The sequence below is a fragment of the Malaclemys terrapin genome, chromosome 2 (genome assembly GCF_027887155.1).
Source record: "Malaclemys terrapin pileata isolate rMalTer1 chromosome 2, rMalTer1.hap1, whole genome shotgun sequence".
In the NCBI taxonomy this organism is placed as follows: Eukaryota; Metazoa; Chordata; order Testudines; family Emydidae; genus Malaclemys; species Malaclemys terrapin.
In genome coordinates this window covers 205671694-205688464 of record NC_071506.1, presented here as the reverse complement: position 1 = coordinate 205688464, position 16771 = coordinate 205671694, and the positions used below count along the sequence as shown (strand labels likewise).

At 38.5% G+C, this 16771-nt stretch overlaps 1 protein-coding gene across 8 annotated transcripts in view; it reads left to right on the top strand.

Moving 5' to 3' along the window:
• The window catches only part of TRAK1 (trafficking kinesin protein 1), a 112518-nt gene that overhangs the window by 86160 nt on the left and 9587 nt on the right, over positions 1–16771 (top strand). For 4 of the 8 annotated variants that reach the window (XM_054019570.1, XM_054019568.1, XM_054019567.1 and 1 more), the window contains 3 exons: positions 1609–1845; positions 2529–2845; positions 7726–7941. In XM_054019570.1, the coding sequence (XP_053875545.1) occupies positions 1609–1845; positions 2529–2845; positions 7726–7941 (770 nt within the window). Of the gene's footprint in view, positions 1–1608; positions 1846–2528; positions 2846–7725; positions 8213–16771 lie in introns of those variants that run through there. The other 4 variants (XM_054019569.1, XM_054019566.1, XM_054019564.1 and 1 more) reach the window with 2 other exon arrangements.

Sequence of the window (16771 nt, the reverse complement as noted above, 5' to 3'; positions counted from 1 at the left end):
AGCACATTCTGGCATTTTTCCCTCCCACATCTATTAAACCTGTTAAGAGTGGTAGCAGCAGTGATAATATATTTAGCTAAAATTCCCACTGTAAACAAGATCTTGGTTTGTGGTGAGGTGAGTGCAGCACTGCTGTTCATTCCAGAGCCTAAATCCATTGTAGACCAAGGTTGGTACCACTTGACAGAAAAGAAAAGGCCTCGTCAACTGATGTAAATTATATATAATCTGCACCAAATTTAACCAGCCTACACTTTTATAAATAGGTGAGGTAATTTGAAGTAAACTAATGTTAATTAGGAGAACCTGATAGATCTGTATCCTGACTTAGCCTGAGCTCTCCAAAGAAGGGGGAGATGGTGGAAGATGAAGCCCTGATTCAACAGAACACTTAATTTCAAGTACTTTAAGTGCACTTTGAGTCTGAGCCTATAAGCACAAATGAAGCTTGAACAAAATGATGTCACATGTTTCTCATACAAACTCCATGGGACCTGATTCTTCCCACACACTGATGTAACTCCATTGAGGCCTGACTTACATTTGTCTGAATGAAAAGAGACTCAAGCTCCATTAGTATAGATGACGCCCCCCCAAAATAAGTGTGTAGGTCTTATTTAATGTATACTTCATCCACAGATTCTTACTGCATGTAATTAATGTTTTGTGCCACCACTACCAACCCCTTCCAGCTATTTGTCAGTGAAATAGTATCTGTATTATCCATTCTGTCTTTTTACATTCCCTCTGTTGTATGTTTGCCCTTGTTAATAGTGAACAAAAAAAGGCAAAAAATCCTCTTGGACAACCTCACGCTATTTTAGAGGTGCTCACAGTTTTGTGAGATACTTACGGCATGTTATTGTAGAGCTTCTGTACTAAGGACACAGCTGTTCAATACTCACTAATTGGACAAACAAATATGAATCATAACAAATAGCTCATGTGAATCTCCTGATTAATTATTATAGCCTTGCAATCTAACTATGGAAAATGGAAGCTGGGAGTGGGGGGAGGGGATGAAGGGGGGGCTCCATAAGTGTGTAGTCTGCGTGCTGGTTGAACCATGTGATGGGGCCTCTTGTGACATGCCACCTGCGGTAGAACAGGTTTATTTTTTTAATCTCTCAAAACTTTCCCCCCTTATTTTACTCTTGAATGAAAACAGTTATAAAGTCAGGAGGACTATGGAAAAAGAGAGAGAGAACTTTAAAAGTAAGTCAGAATTGAAGCTTACCAGCCTAGACTGCATCTCCCTACTGACTTGCTGCATTCTCTTCCTGCATATGAAATAAACTGACTATTTAAAAAAAAAAGACAAAGTTACAATAGACCAAGACCTAATGTTTCAAAATTGAATTGTACTTCAGAATTTGAGAGAATGTTACATGGTTTGGCTTGAATGTTGTTTTGGCACAAATCATGTTTTGGAAACTTGACTATTGCAAGTATAAGACCCAAAGTATGTTAGGAAAGGTGTCAAGACTGGATGTGTAACTGTGATATAATTGATCAGTACTGATCCATTCCTGTTTCTCTGATATTCAGTGTTTTAAGGCACAGTTTTTCTTGGTGTTGTGGTTACTGACTGTCCGTGTATTTTATCAGTCACCAGAAGCGGGTCTTTGAGACTGTGAGAAACATAAACCAGGTTGTCAAGCAGAGATCTCTGACTCCATCTCCAATGAATATCCCAGGATCTAACCAGTCTTCTGCAATGAACTCAGTCATTTCTAGCTGTACCAGCACTCCACGTTCCAGTTTCTATGGGGGAGACATCTCCAACAATGTGATAGACAACAAGACCAATAGCATCATTCTAGAAACAGAATCCTCTGACATTGGGTCAGTATTACCTAGCTAGGCTGCACTGTTGTTTTCTAATATATATGAGGCAGGCAAAGTATTTTAATATTTATCTCTCTTCCCTTTAAATCATTTGTCACAGTTAACATAATGGCCTACATTTTATGAAGTTACCAGATGGTGTGCATCAATGTTTGAGCACTCAACTTGAGACAGCATGATAAAGGGAGCCTGATTTTTCAGTGCAACAGAATGAGGCATCTAAAATGACTAGTCACTTTTGAAAATGCAAGACAACATTCTTAACACATGATATTTGACCAGTTTGAATTAACATGCGAGAGGTTTGTTCTACATGCAGTTACAGCTAACTCTCTTGATCCTAAAGAAGGTGAAGGTGACTTATAAAAACTTGTAAGTAAAACTAGTCAGGGCCTTGCTTTTCATTCAATATTTGTTTTTCCCCAGTATGCTTTACAACACAGAGCATACTTTCTAGTAAAATGCTTATTATTAAAACAGTTCACAAAACAAGTATATGCAGAATTGGAAACCATTTTAAAGACAAGACAAGTGTGTCCTCTCAGACTTCACTGTAAGACTAGCATATTTTGACATGTGACAAGTGTAAAACTGGTGGTGGTTGAATGCCTGGGAAATAGTAGATGAATTTTAAGCTGTTTTAATCTCTTTTCTTTCTTTTTTTCCCCTGTTGTGTTTAGAAATGAAGACAAGAATAAGAAGCCTGGAACTCCGGGGACACCTGGTTCTAGTGACTTGGAGACAGCTCTTCGAAGGCTGTCCCTTCGGCGAGAGAATTACCTCTCAGAGCGGAGGTTCTTTGAAGAAGAGCAGGAGAGGAAGTTGCGGGAACTGGCGGAGAAGGGTGAACTCCATAGTGGTTCCATTACACCAACAGAGAGCATCATGTCATTGGGAACTCACTCCAGGTTTTCAGAATTCACTGGATATTCAGGAATGTCCATCAGCAGTCGCTCCTACCTGCCAGAGAAGCTTCAGATTGTGAAGCCCCTTGAAGGTGATAATAAAGGGCCTCGGCCTTTATCTGTTCTTCTTAGTGACTCTCTGTGGTCTCTTATCCATCACCGGAAAGCAGGAAATCTCTGTAATACATACTCTTTTTACTTTAGAGATAGTCATCCTCGTTGTTGGTTTGAACTCTTTTAAAACTAAAATAAATTTCCCCATAAGCCTTAAAAGAAGGTGCATTGCATAAAAACAAATAAACCACACCACACAGAGTATAGTCAAGAACACATAGTTCAAAAATACTTCAGTAGAGCCATCATATAACTGAATATAATTGAATCCTACTACTAATGTTTCATGCAGATCATGTATGTATAGAGGGGTTATGGGGAGTTATGAAAGTATCTAAATTTATCAGAGCAAACCTGGGGAGCATCAGACCCAATCCTGAAAACAGGTATGCATGTTAATATTTTTATTCTCACGAGTAGTCCTGTTGGTTTTGATGGAACTAGTGACATGAGTAAGTAAGTGTCTGTTTGCAGGATTGAGTCTCAACTTTTTTACCTCTGGACCTGAATTCAAAAACTGTAAAGTCTTTGGTCTCTCATGTAAATGACTTGTTAGATCTCAGCCATGCTTCTTATATTTCTCCCCATCACAAAACAAAGCAAGGTAATTGGTGGCCTGTACTCAGGACTAGAGTATCAGAGCTGTTGCTTTTCAGGGCTTAAAGCAGGTTTCCATCGATGTGTTGTGTGTGCCTGGCTCTATTGAATGCTTTCAGTTTTCATCAGCTGTTTTGCCATAGTGTGATTTCATGTGTGCAATTATGTAAATCCTGTTAGGAGCCTCCCTTCTGCTTAGTGTTTTTGTTCTTTGTTTTCGTGGTTTTTGTTTTTTACGGAGCTTTACTATTTCATGGAATGGTCCATGCACGTTTTAATTTCACCAGTGAACTTGCAGCATTTCCTTTAAAAATAAAATTAATGAATCTTCAAACAGCATTTCTCAGACAGAGCATTTCTCATTATTATTTTCAATGGAGATAAAGCTTATTTTTTTCCGGGAAGAAATTGTCATGCCGTACCTACTCAGATGACTCTCTAGCCATAGTACTTAACGTGTCCTCTTTTTATGTGGTATCATTTCTGTTTTCATGATTGCTTTCATGTAGTAACCATTTGAAGTTCTTGTATTACTTTTAGAAAAGGGATGTTCAAATTTCACTAAACACATATATTGGTTGCTAACATTGTAATAGGTTTCTGTCATCCAGCTATATCCTTGCTTTTTCCTTCAATAAACTCTTTCAGTCTTCATGATCTTTCTATCTGTCTGTCTTTTTAATTTTCTCAGACTTGCTCCATGTTCTTCTTTGTGGGGGAGCATGCTGTGAGGGGAGCAGGGAAGGGGTATTGTTCTTACCAGATCATTGTCTTTCCCTTGAAATTTCTTGATGATTTTCAGCACATTTTTCACAGTCCACTAGTAACATGTGCTTATATCTCTGTCCATTTTCTAATTTTAATGATATACCGTCTTTTAAAAAATAAGTGATTGTGATTCCATCTACCATTCAGATCAGATTCTTCTCCATTACATTTTTTTCTTAAATTTAGAAAAAACATGGATCATTATTGTGGAGCAAATAATATTGAATATTTTTTCCCTGCCTAATATAAGTGTAATTCACTATATCTTTGCCGAATTTTGTTATTCAGTAGTTATTAGTGTTTTTATATCTTAAGGGTATATGTGCCATAGAAATCCAAATAAATTAGTCAGTACTTAGTTAATCCACTTCAAATTTAGGTGATTTCTATTCCTTTGAAACAGTGTTGTAAATCATAGTGAAAGAAATAGTGGATTACACTTAGTGGTGAAGACATTATTCCCATTCTCCTCTTCCCTTTAATCAGGTATGGTTAAAAAGGGAAAAGTGGCTTTGTTACACGTTTAGACAATAATGGGACTATCTCTTTGCATTGCATCAGATTGTTCGTTTTTGGTTCATCTTTTTTTTTTTCTTAATCCAGTTTCCTTAGTTTCTGTATCCACAGCATCTTGCACCATAAGTGCCATGTGTAACTCCACAAATCCACTGAAAGTATGCATTCATGGCTCAGTCATTCATTATCCATCTATCAGTGATGGCACCTTCCTGGTGTTTCCTGGCTTCCCTTAGCCCACACAGTACACAGATCAAATTGCTTCTCCGCTTTGATCTTCCACAATAAATTCGTGAACAGTTACGCATGTGAATAAAGCAAATAAAATTTCAGTTCTCCTCAGGGATTCTGCAGTCTAATTTTTCTACTCCATAGTTCCACTTACTCTGATTTTCCTTCTGATAATTTATAATTTACAAGAATTTGGTGTAGCAGATGCTTCTTAAAGCAGCACTGCTTTCCACACTCATTGTTTTTGAATGATGGATGAGTCTTAAAATAATTTTCTGCATTTTTATTGCTTTCCCTATATCTGAGAAAAGCTACGTTGCCTTCTGCATTTGAAATAATTTTTCAGAAAAAAATATTAAATCCAGAACATTATTACTTTTCACTTTTTAAAAAACGTATAATGAAGGAGATACAACATACCACTGTGTAGCACATCACAATTGCAGATGTAGCTGAAACTTCCTCCTGTGTGCAGTGAAGTTTACCTGGCTTTGACTTCCATGATTTCTGAAATATGTGGTGATAGTATACATTGCAAATAGAAACACGAGAGTTTGGAATGAAAGTAATGTTGTCGGGGATGAATATATCACCATGGCAAAGATCTCATTTTGCTCACTGACTGCTTTCTTTCTACAAAGTTGCTACAACATGTGGATTTTGGTGAGGTCTGAAGTGAAAAGGGTATTTCTCTTCAAAAGTTTTAACATAAGGAGTGAATAGGAGTCAAGGAGTCAGCTGTATAGAATTGTACAATAGCACGTACAAAGAGATTTTGGTTTCTGTCATTTGCTTTCTGAAACATCCTGTAGGGTGTTTGTGGCTTTTAATAAAAGACACATTAATATTTGAACACTTCTATTATCCATCTCTTGCAAGAGAGACTGCACAAAGATAAACTTATATAGAACAGCACAGTAATAAATATTGGGCAGAAAATGTTACTTTTCTTTGTCCATAAACTATTTATTTTCAAATGGTCACATTCACCCTAGTGCAGAGGCCCACTCCAAGGCCAGTGTGCAACTTAGATCCGTCAAACGAGAGACTTCGCTAGAGCATAAGCATTTTGCTGGCCCTCTGTACCAGGGTCAGTTTAATCCAACATGCGTATCTTTGTCTGTACAGCAATACACCTCTACCCCGATATAACCCTGTCCTCGGGAGCCAAAAAATCTTACTGCGTTCTAGGCATTATATTGAACTTGCTTTGATCTGCCGGAGTGCGCAGCCCTGCCCCCCCCCCCCCCCCCCCGGAGCACTGCTTTACCTCGTTCTATCCAAATTCACGTTACATTGGGTCGCGTTATATCGGGGTAGAGGTGTACTTGAATGATTCTATTATTGATTTTTCTGTGATATAAGCTGAAAATGTTGATTTCAAAACACAGTGGGCTAGATTCATTCCTGGGGCAACTCATTTATTTCAGTAGTGCTAAACCAAGAATAAATATGGCCCATTCTTTTTACATTCACTATTCCCAAAAGTCCAGTTACTATCCAAAATATATTTTATGTAGTTTTGTTATTGATGTAAAGTAATAATTTACTCTGTGGGTCTTTTCAGACACGTGACATTAATTCATCTAAGACAACCCCTCCACAATATTATGGTCCGTTAGGTTTTTCATGTAGAAGACCAAGTAACTGAAAATTGATAGTCTTAAGTACCACCTTGAAACCAAACACACTATTTATTGCACTGTATCACATTGAATAAATATCATGTTCTGATAAGAAGAAGTGAATAATTTTCTTGCTTGTGTGAACAGGAATGTTCTCAAGTATGTCACCAGCATGGGATCTGAAGCAAATTACCTCAATTTTTTTCTATACATTATAAAAGAGTAATCGATGTGGGCTGATCAGGGTACAGTTTGAGTTCTTGGATTTTGTTGTAGGGTTTAATCTTACTCCCAATGAAATCAATGATAAATCTTCCACTGATTTCAGTGGGTGCAGGATCAGGTCCATAACCAGCACTCCTGGACTGATGTGTACACTGATTAATTGCTCTTGCTGCCTCGTTGTCTCATGCTTCATTGCTCTCTTTAAAATGTACCTTTTTCACACTCAAAATGTTACTTCCCAAGGATGAAATTGCAGGTATAGTAGAGTATGCTTATGTACTAGTGCATTCCAGTAGTATAGAGGCTCAGATAGAGGCTGTAAAAATACCTAGAACCGATAAACAAATCGTTAGTGATTTCTTCCTTCCTTTAAACTTGAATTGATATAATTTTCTAGCATCCTCTATATAATTGTTCTCCTCCCGTTAGTCACCAGTAGTAAATTCTAGTGTGTGTTGATATCACCCTTCTTAGGGCAGAAATCTTTGGTGCCCATTTTTCTGACTTTGCCCATTTTGGTAATTAGTATGCTGTTTAAATGTATATTCTCTTCAATTCTGTATTGTTAGTCCCAGTGTGCATGGTCTGAGAGGAGGATGCCACTACCTGCCCTTTTTACAATAAGGAAGATTTGGCCCACTGGCTTTCTCTAGTGTTTGTCATTGCTTTATTTCTTTGGGTTGGGACAATCTAAAAGCTATAATTCTGTGGTGTTGTACAATCCTCTAAATACAAGATCTAAAGACCAAATCCTGGAAGCATGGAGCCAATGGCAAAGCTTCAGTGGGACGAGGATTGAACTCTAGATGAGTGAAATGAGAATATCCAGATGTTCAGCTGAGAGAAATACTCAGGCTTGCTTGCTGATTTTGTTTTGTTTTTTCTTCCTCTTAAAGGTTCAGCCACTCTGCATCATTGGCAGCAACTAGCTCAGCCTCACCTGGGGGGAATCTTAGACCCAAGGCCTGGGGTTGTCACTAAGGGCTTCAGAACTCTGGACCTCGACCTGGATGAGGTGTATTGCCTTAATGATTATGAAGAAGATGAGACAGGTGACATTTCTTACAAGGGCCTAACTACCTCGACGCCAATTCAGCACACAGAGACCTCAGGTGAGAGGTCACAAGCACAAGTGACTGTTTCAGACAGCAAGAATAATCCAAGCCAGTCTCAGGCTTTCACAGAGGAGATGCAGGAGTCCACGTCTGCCGATGATGAGGGGTCTGGTGAGGGAACCTCATTAAGTCCAGTAAAATTGACATCTTTACAGGATATTGATTACTGGGCTGTTCTCACATCTTTCCAGAGCATCATCCATAGTGTCACTTTGTGTGTAGCTTCTGCACATTAGTGCGTGTGGTAATTAAAATATGCCCAGTCTAACATTAGTTCAGTGTTTCTTTCTTTAACAAATCTTCTAATTTGTTTTACATGTTTTAAGGCACATGGTTAATTTTTCCTCTTTAGCTTGATAAGAGAAGGCTGCTAAAAAGGAGTGGTTCATTCAAATTATTAAGAGAGAGACTGGGATTTGTGATATGTATATGTACACACACAATGTATACTCTGTATACACTGCATCTAAATAATATTTTTCTAGACATTCAAAAAGGATAATGCCACATTCCTTTAATTCTTGTTTAGAAAAAGATGGATAAACCACTCCCAAATCCTATCCTTAGGACTGAAAGCAACACTGAATACATTAAATGACTCAAAATACTGTTTCATACACTGGACATTGTGAGCCATGTCACAGTTTGTGGCTACATAGAGGTTACAAATTGTCTTGTAATGTAGGTATATTGAAATTTATCTTAAAACAGATTTAAGTTTGGAAGGGAAGAGTAGTTTTGTATCTGACAGTTCACGTGTTTTATGGTTTCATATTAATCATTATTCTTTATCAGTGACAAACCCAGCCAATACTGAGGTTTCCATGAAAACTAATTCATGTATATCTAGTCATTTTTACGAATGGCACTTTTCTTTTGGATGAAATTATACTTTGTGTGTGAAGTCATAGAAAATTAGATAGCTTCTAAGGGCTGGATCTTACAAGGTGCTTTGAACTTGCCATGAGGTATTAAGCACCGTCACATCACATAATGGTGAATGGGAATTCAGCACCTCTCAGAATCATGCCCTAACTTAATATAAGATGCAGTTCTCCCTGTAAATTGTAGCAGGAATCTGCTAGGTGCTGAATGCCTTCAAGTCCTATTGCAATTACGAAAATGGACTTTAGTCTTTGAAATCCATTGTCCAGTGACTGGTATTTATTATGAAGAAAATAAGTGTCTGTGGAACTATTATTAGCTGTAATTAAGCTTGATAAGAAAGCAATTTTTTTTCTTTCTTTGCAAATTTGGTTTAAAGTTGTTAGAACAGGATTCCTCCTTCCGATTCAGGTGACTCTGACCATCTCAAACAGTCTTCCTGAATTGCTGAATATGCCAAAGAAATTGGCAAGTGTCTAATGCTAAATATGTGAGGAGCCCCACTAGTGATCCCACTGACCACAATGTGACTACTCATGTGCTTAAAGTTTAGGTATGTGCCTAAATACCTTGCTGAATTGGGGGCACGCTGCCCAGATGTTTTAGAATGAATGAGAAGAAACAACTTTAATAAGCAGAAGAAGGAAATCCATGGAAAACTTTGAACCGTCTTCCATCTCCGACTCCTCCTCCAAATGGCACAGCTTTCGGTATAGCCTGTTCTGTCCCACTATGGAGGACCTAATGGCATCAGTGGATCACAGCCAGATTTGCAGTCACTATGGGTCTCATTCAAGTGAAGGGGTGAGAGATTGCAGCGTCCCTTTTTTCTGCATTGGAATGATTCAGCACTTTGGAAGCTACCAACTACATTTTATGCTGTTAGATGACTGAAATGCAGACTTTACATTGCCAACACATCATTATTGTACTATTTTTATAGAGCCTTATAACCACTCCCATCTCTTAACAAATGTGGATGAAACATGTAGCTGATGTCAGGTGAAGCTTTGGTATGACTCCTCATGCTTCTTAGAGCATATCTGCCTGACCTGAGCAATCATGAGTTATACACCTTCTACCACAGTTTCCTTTTTAAGAAAAAGAAATTGCTGGAGGAAAAGCTCCTGCAACGAGGCAGAAGTAAACCCTGAAAGACTGGATAAACAATGTCTTGTGTAAGCAAGAGGGTTATAACAGGCATTGTGGTTCCTTAATGAAAGGGCCTGATGAACATTCACTTACCTGCAGCAATTAAAGAGAGACTCTCATGCTGGGGAACCTCCCAAACAGATCAGTTTAGAGTGAAAAATGCCCTTAAATATTTACTTACAGCTGTGCATATTTTAAATCTAGGGTACACAATCAGTGTTTCTCTTTTAGGGACAGTCACTGCAGAAGGATTTATTGGGAGGAATTCATAATATTTTTTCTACTTTGCTGTTCTGTATTTAAATATTGTCAAAACTGCTTTTCTCAACTTATCTTTTCTTCTTGTCTTATCTTGCAATGAAATCGTCAGAGTACAGCGATGTCACAAAAACAAGGCTGATTTCATTACAAGATCAAGCAAGTGGAGAAGGTAGGCTATCAAGGAATAAACTCTTCTCTAAGAACACATGACTGAATTAAAAGCAAAGGGAATATAAAAAGTAATCTGGACGATCAAATTTCATTTTGTGGAAAAACTCACATTTTTTCCATTGTGGAAGCCCCACTTTAAGAGATGTTTGAAGCAAGAAAATACCTTCCTTACAGTGCATCTTGGCAGGCCATAAAAATACTACAACTCCTGAAAGTAAGCCCTTACAGGATCATAGGCAACAGTAGGATCTTCTTAGTCTTTTGGCCAAGTTTCAATTCATCATACATGTCTATTTCTGAGGATTACATACTGCCCTGCAAGAATGTGATAGGTCTTGTCTACCTCCAAGAACCACATCCTTCCATCAGATGGTTGTGAGGAGCATTTCCAGTTCACATCTTTATGGGCAGCTAACATGAGCTGCTATGATTGCTTTGTGTGGCCTGCTGATGAACACTTATAATGATCATTCTCTTTAAGTGCTAATATCTAGGTTCAAGAGCGCAAATAAGGCTGATGCTTTCTGGTGGTGCAGAAGATGTCTTATGGCCAAAAAAGGAAGGACAGTGCTGTTTGCCTCCTATCTGGAGGATGGGTTGGGACATAAATCTCTGTTGACTAAAGGGTGACTGATCTTTGTTTTTAAGGTTTTTCTCTCCAGGTTTGAGAACTGCAGCAAATGTAAATGCTCTGAATAACTTCGGCACATGGGACTGGAGTAATACTCGTGGTCATGGTATTAAGATTTTTCAGTACAAATTGAGCCCCTGACCCTGCAATTTGCAATATATGGGTGAACTGCTGTGCCCACAGAGCACTCCAGGTTACATGTGGGCACAGCCGTCTGCCCAGGCATTGTAAATTGCACAATCAGAGCTGTAAATAATATCCAGATACTCTGGGAAATATGTATTCTCTTACCTGGAGATTTTCAACATATATTGAAATAGTGAGGATATTAAATGGGTACTGTCAAGTTAAAACCCATACATTTTAAAAAATAGCCTTATTTGTGCCAATAATACCTGAGATTATTAAAACTGAAAGTCTATTTTTTTCACCTTCTTTGCTGTTTCTTTCCTTTTTTTAAAAAAAACCTTCATTGTACCAGACTAGTCCGTTTCAGTCTATAGTCAGATTGTCTAGTTCAGGTACTCGGACAATGCTCTTTCGCTGAAGTTTTCAGAACCACTAAAGAATATTTCACTGAAATAAAGGCTGATTAGAAGTGCTCTACACTGCATATTTGTAAATAATAGGTTAATAGGAAAAGTGCCAGTAGATGGCATTCAAGAATATGTAGCATAGTTCCTGGGATAAGTAACTTGTGCAACAAAATCACATTGAATATATTTCTGTACATTCTTTATAAAAAAAAAAAAAAACTCATTTTGAGTCTAAAATGTGACAGAATCCTTTTACGAGACAGAAGGCATTTTCGCATGGAGAATTCCTTATATAGGTCCTAAGCTAGCAAAGGACTTAATATACTTTAAGCATGTGAGTGGTCTCACTGCAGTTAACAGGACTACTAATGATTAAAGTTAAGTGCATATTTAACTGTAGGCTGATTCAGGGTCATAGGGATTGATCCTGCAGCTCTTCATTTGCATGAGGTTACTTGTGTGAAGAAGGATTCCAGGATCAGGCCCATGCACTCATTCCTTTTTCAAAACTTGGCATCTAAAGGTAGAGAGAAGGGGAGTTCTTCAAAACACGTGCCTAAAATGGTGGAAGTACATAATGAATGCCTTAAATCTGGTTGTTTTTAGGAAGACTAATATATACCTACAAGAGATTATTAGCAATGTATGGAAAAGGATTAAAAATATACTAATATCTATTTAAAACAAGATGCCGATGTACATTTGTATTATCTTCTCTAAGATGGTATAAAGATTTGAAAGGCAGTTTTGTAAAAGGAAGAGTTGTCAATATTAATTTTTGCTTATTGCTGTTAAAAGTATTAGTTTGACTCAAATATCCTAGCCTGCCTACAATCAGGTAGAAGCCAGATTAATGATTAAAAAACGTGAAACCTCTTCATTTCTGTACTCTATGGTTGTATATTTTGTGACAAGCAGACCTCAGCCTAGAAAAATCATACCCACATAAATAGTGTTTGATACCAGTACCCTTGCTGAGCTAATGTATCTGCTTCCATTACAGGCAATTCATTTGAATAATTGCTCACTCATTAAACCCGTTCTTGCTCAATTATTTAATGTTTTATTCTTTGTTTCTAATGCAAGGTATAGTTAATGTGTTATGTAACACAAATAAGAAATCATTGATATACTATCTTAGGCAATGTTAAGATATGCGTTGAGTTTTTTTGTTTGTTTGGTGGGTTTTTACTATAAAATCCATTAATAGTAACCAGTTAAAATAACTTGACTAATATTGAGTCTTTGACTCAGTCTCTCCACCAAAGCCAGGTAATTCTGTCCTTCCTCCTCTAGTGTCTAAGGATTTTAACTCATGACAGAGAACGCAAGAAAGCTTGCTGTTCAGAGAGCCATTCATTGCTCAAGCACAGAATGGTGGGTGGAGAAGAAGCTCCAGAACATCACTTTTGAAAAGAGGTGGAGGTAGAAGTACCTTGCTTGCCCTCTTCTCCATCCAAAATTTTTTTGCTTGTGGAAATGCATAGATGACAAAATTGTCAATTTTGGGGTTATCACAGAAAAAATATTATGTAGACACTTGCCTGTGGATCAGTCAGGGTTATGTCCTCTGAACAGCCGAGAGACCTAGATAATCGGAACATGGGATGTCAGCCCCCTTTACAAGGGCTGATTCTGGCAGACTATCCCGGTTTGATTTTTGACTCCAGCAGACATAATTAGGCTGCCTGATGTAGGCTTTCAGCTGTTAACTTCCCATTTCTGGCCCTGTTTCCTATCAGCAGAATTAGTCTGCTATAGATTCACCAGCAACAGAGAAGGTAAAGCTCCTTGGAGGGGACCTTTCTCTCTCCGTGCCAGAGCTGCCATCTTCCATAGTCCAGGAGAATAAGCCATGCTGAGTTGTAGGAAGTACCTGAAACATCCACACCGCTGTGCTGTGTGTCACTTGATGACACAGATGATGGTTTTTGCCAGGCCGTCTAGGTTCAAGCATTTCTCCTCCCCTGTGGGGTATGTTAATGATGATACACTAATAATGGATGCAGGGCCCTTGGACTCCATATTTCATATCAAAATAGCACCATCGAAGAAAAGATGCCCTCGCAAGGGTCTTGCATTACTAGTCATCCTCCTTCCTTCCTTCCCATCCCCTCTAAAGCAGCCATGACTTTTATTTCACTGCCGCGATAAAAGAAATATTTAATGCTTTAAACACTTACTGATTGCACCAAAGAGATCAGCTAGTTCCTCCCAACTACAGTTCACCCTCCCATCCCTGCTTCCAGCCAACCCCTGCTAAAGAAGGCAAAGGTGAATGTGGCTTCAGACCCTAAAGAGATCAAGGGTCCTTTTGTGGAAGAGTAGTGAGGGAGGTGATCCCACGCTCTAACCAAAGACCAGGAACTAGATCCTTTCCTCAGCACAAGCCCACGTACAAAATGCTGGACAGAATGGCTCACTACAGCTTTTAAAAAACACAAACCTAGTCTCTAAGGCCTCCTAGATGTCTTGTGGGCATCCAAGACTGATTCACCCCTCCAAGTCCTCCACCTATTTCAGGGGAACTATAGATCTGATGAGACAAATATTCTGCAGTGCAAAGACGTACAATGCATTCCACTCAGAGCAGCCTCTCACAAGATCAATCAACATCCTTGGCATAATGGAGAACAAGAGTCTGGACCCAATATTATATATTAATGTGTTTGTTAATTTCAGTAATTTTTTTTTTCCATTTCTTCCACTAACCAAATTTGTCCAGTGCTCTGTGAGTGAGGCAGGGCCTAGGCTCTGCTACAGCCCATTTGTGCCTCTCTGGTGGCACAGAGGGGCTGTAAAACCAGATTAAATGGCCAATTGAATGTTACCCTAGCATTGGGAGCATGGCCAGAGTGTCTCTGCACTGTGCTGTATCTAGTTGGCAGAATGGCCCCTCGAGGCCTGAAACAGGCCTGAGCTGCTCTAAATTGCACTGATTGGTATAAAATCACTTTTGCCCCTCAAGAGAATTTCTTGTAACTTTTTTTTTTTAACAAATTGTGTTTTGCACAATTTCTCTGTTTTCATCCCACTGTGAATTTTCGTTGCTAATTATTAATGTCTTTTTTAAAAGGATTATTAATAAAAGTACAGAAATGGTCAGGGGCTCTAGCAGGTGACCCTGTAATGAAATGTATATAAAACAGACTGAGGCAGGATTTTGAAGATGCCCTCCCACCCATCAGCATTGCAGATGGAATATGGAGGAGAGAGCAGAGCATTTTCCTCCTCTTAAATACAGTTGGCTGTTTTATCTTGATCATTTGATGACTTCTGCAGAAAAGTATTGTTTTAAATGTAACAGGCCAGATCCTCAGCTAGTGTAAATCTACATAGTCCCCTTGAGTTCCACACCAATTTACACCAGCTCAGGATCTGACCCTTGTTCTGAAGGATGGTTTGCTTAGGAATAAGTCTTTGTTTGCATTTCCTGAACTTTGGGAAGTACTGATCATTTACAATGATGGGTTCTTACTCTCTTCATATTGTGTTCAAAGGATGGAAAATGCTACGGCAATCTGATAGACTTCTTTGTTGACTGATGGAGGATGAAGCTGGTCCATGTTCTCCTAGTGGTATTTTGGAGGGTTAAATCTATGGCTTTGAATACTGATTTCTCTTTAATCATTTTGATGTATCCCTTACTATTGGGATCAGTGACTTCTGTACTTTTAGCAGCCTTTTCCTATCTCATAGACTCATTAATTACGAGTTTTGCTTTTGCTAATGCAGCTAGGTCTTCAATGTGCCCATTTCAAATCTGAGGGGAAGCACAATTGGTGTTGTCTTCAATGACTACTGCAATCAATAGGGGAGGGAAATGCAATTACTGTTCTGTATCCATGTGCATAATTGGGCTGGGCTCACAATCTCAAACCAGCATTGCATTGTTCTGTTTTTATTCATCATCTAGCAAGAACTGTTTTATCTCTGCTTTGTCTGTCCTTTGATGTTTCACCAAATAACCTTTTTCATGTCTGTTGTTTGAGATCTTTCGCCAGCTTTTATTTTAATTTTTCACAATATGCAGAGAATCATGATTGCTAGGCTGTGCCCACTTATACAGTAGATAAATACATTGCTCACCCTAATCTCTAAAGCAACGGGATTCCTGAACCATCATAATTATCATCTGTGGAGGTGAAGTAGAACTGGTTGCCTTTTTATTTATTTATTTTTATAAATACCGTACTAACAACCAAACTTGCTAACCGGACACATCCCAGTGTGTTTAACCAAAAACATTATCTTCCATTGATATATGGCACTATTTCCTGTTATTAAAAAGATGGAGAGGCTAGCTTCATAGTGAATCACCTGTCATGTGCTTAGACACTTGTTTCTGTTTTCACCTTTCACTTTGCCCATGCTTTCTCTCGCACCTTATACCCTGTTGATCTCCTACTTTCTTTAAGGACTGTCTGGCTGCACATGAGTATTTAAGCTGTAATATTTTTCAAATGAAAGAGGAAATACAGCCACAATCAGAACCTGCCTTGCTTATTTCTGAGAATCTCTGGAAGTTCTGAATGGTGTGTGGTGTCTGTTCAAGGCAATCTGTCAAGCAGTCACATACTGCAACAGTAAAATGTGGCCTAGTCAGGAAATGCCTCAGAGGGCTTGGGGGGGGGGCGGGGGGGCGGGGGGGCGGTGAGGGGTGGAATCACACGCATGTTTTATTGTGCATGTTGTTTTGGCCACCACTAATTTTTAAAAGCTCAGATAGTAAATAATAATAATATAATAATAAGAGCCTATGCAATCATGATATCTTTGATTATAGTATTTAACTTCTTTGGTTGTTCCTCAAGCTTCTCAGATGCATGGCTCCTAAACTTTCTGATTAGTTTGCAATGGAATATATTCCACAGCTGCATTTTATAGCAAATAAAAAATAAATAAAAAACCCCACACAACACACCACTCTGCTAAGAACTTAAGTACATCAGCTTAACCACTTAATGTTTCTTTTCCCTACAAACCAGATCACCTCCTTTCCCAGATTATCTATACTGTCATCAGAATGTAAGAGCTGACATTTTTACAATGAAGTAACCATTGGTGGTACCAAAATGTTTTTCTATATCTGTCACAACATATACTTATGAATAATCAAAAATTGCTATCTACTGCAGCTGTGGATATTCTGCCTTAAAAAACAAGGAAATGTCTCAGATGTACAGTAGTG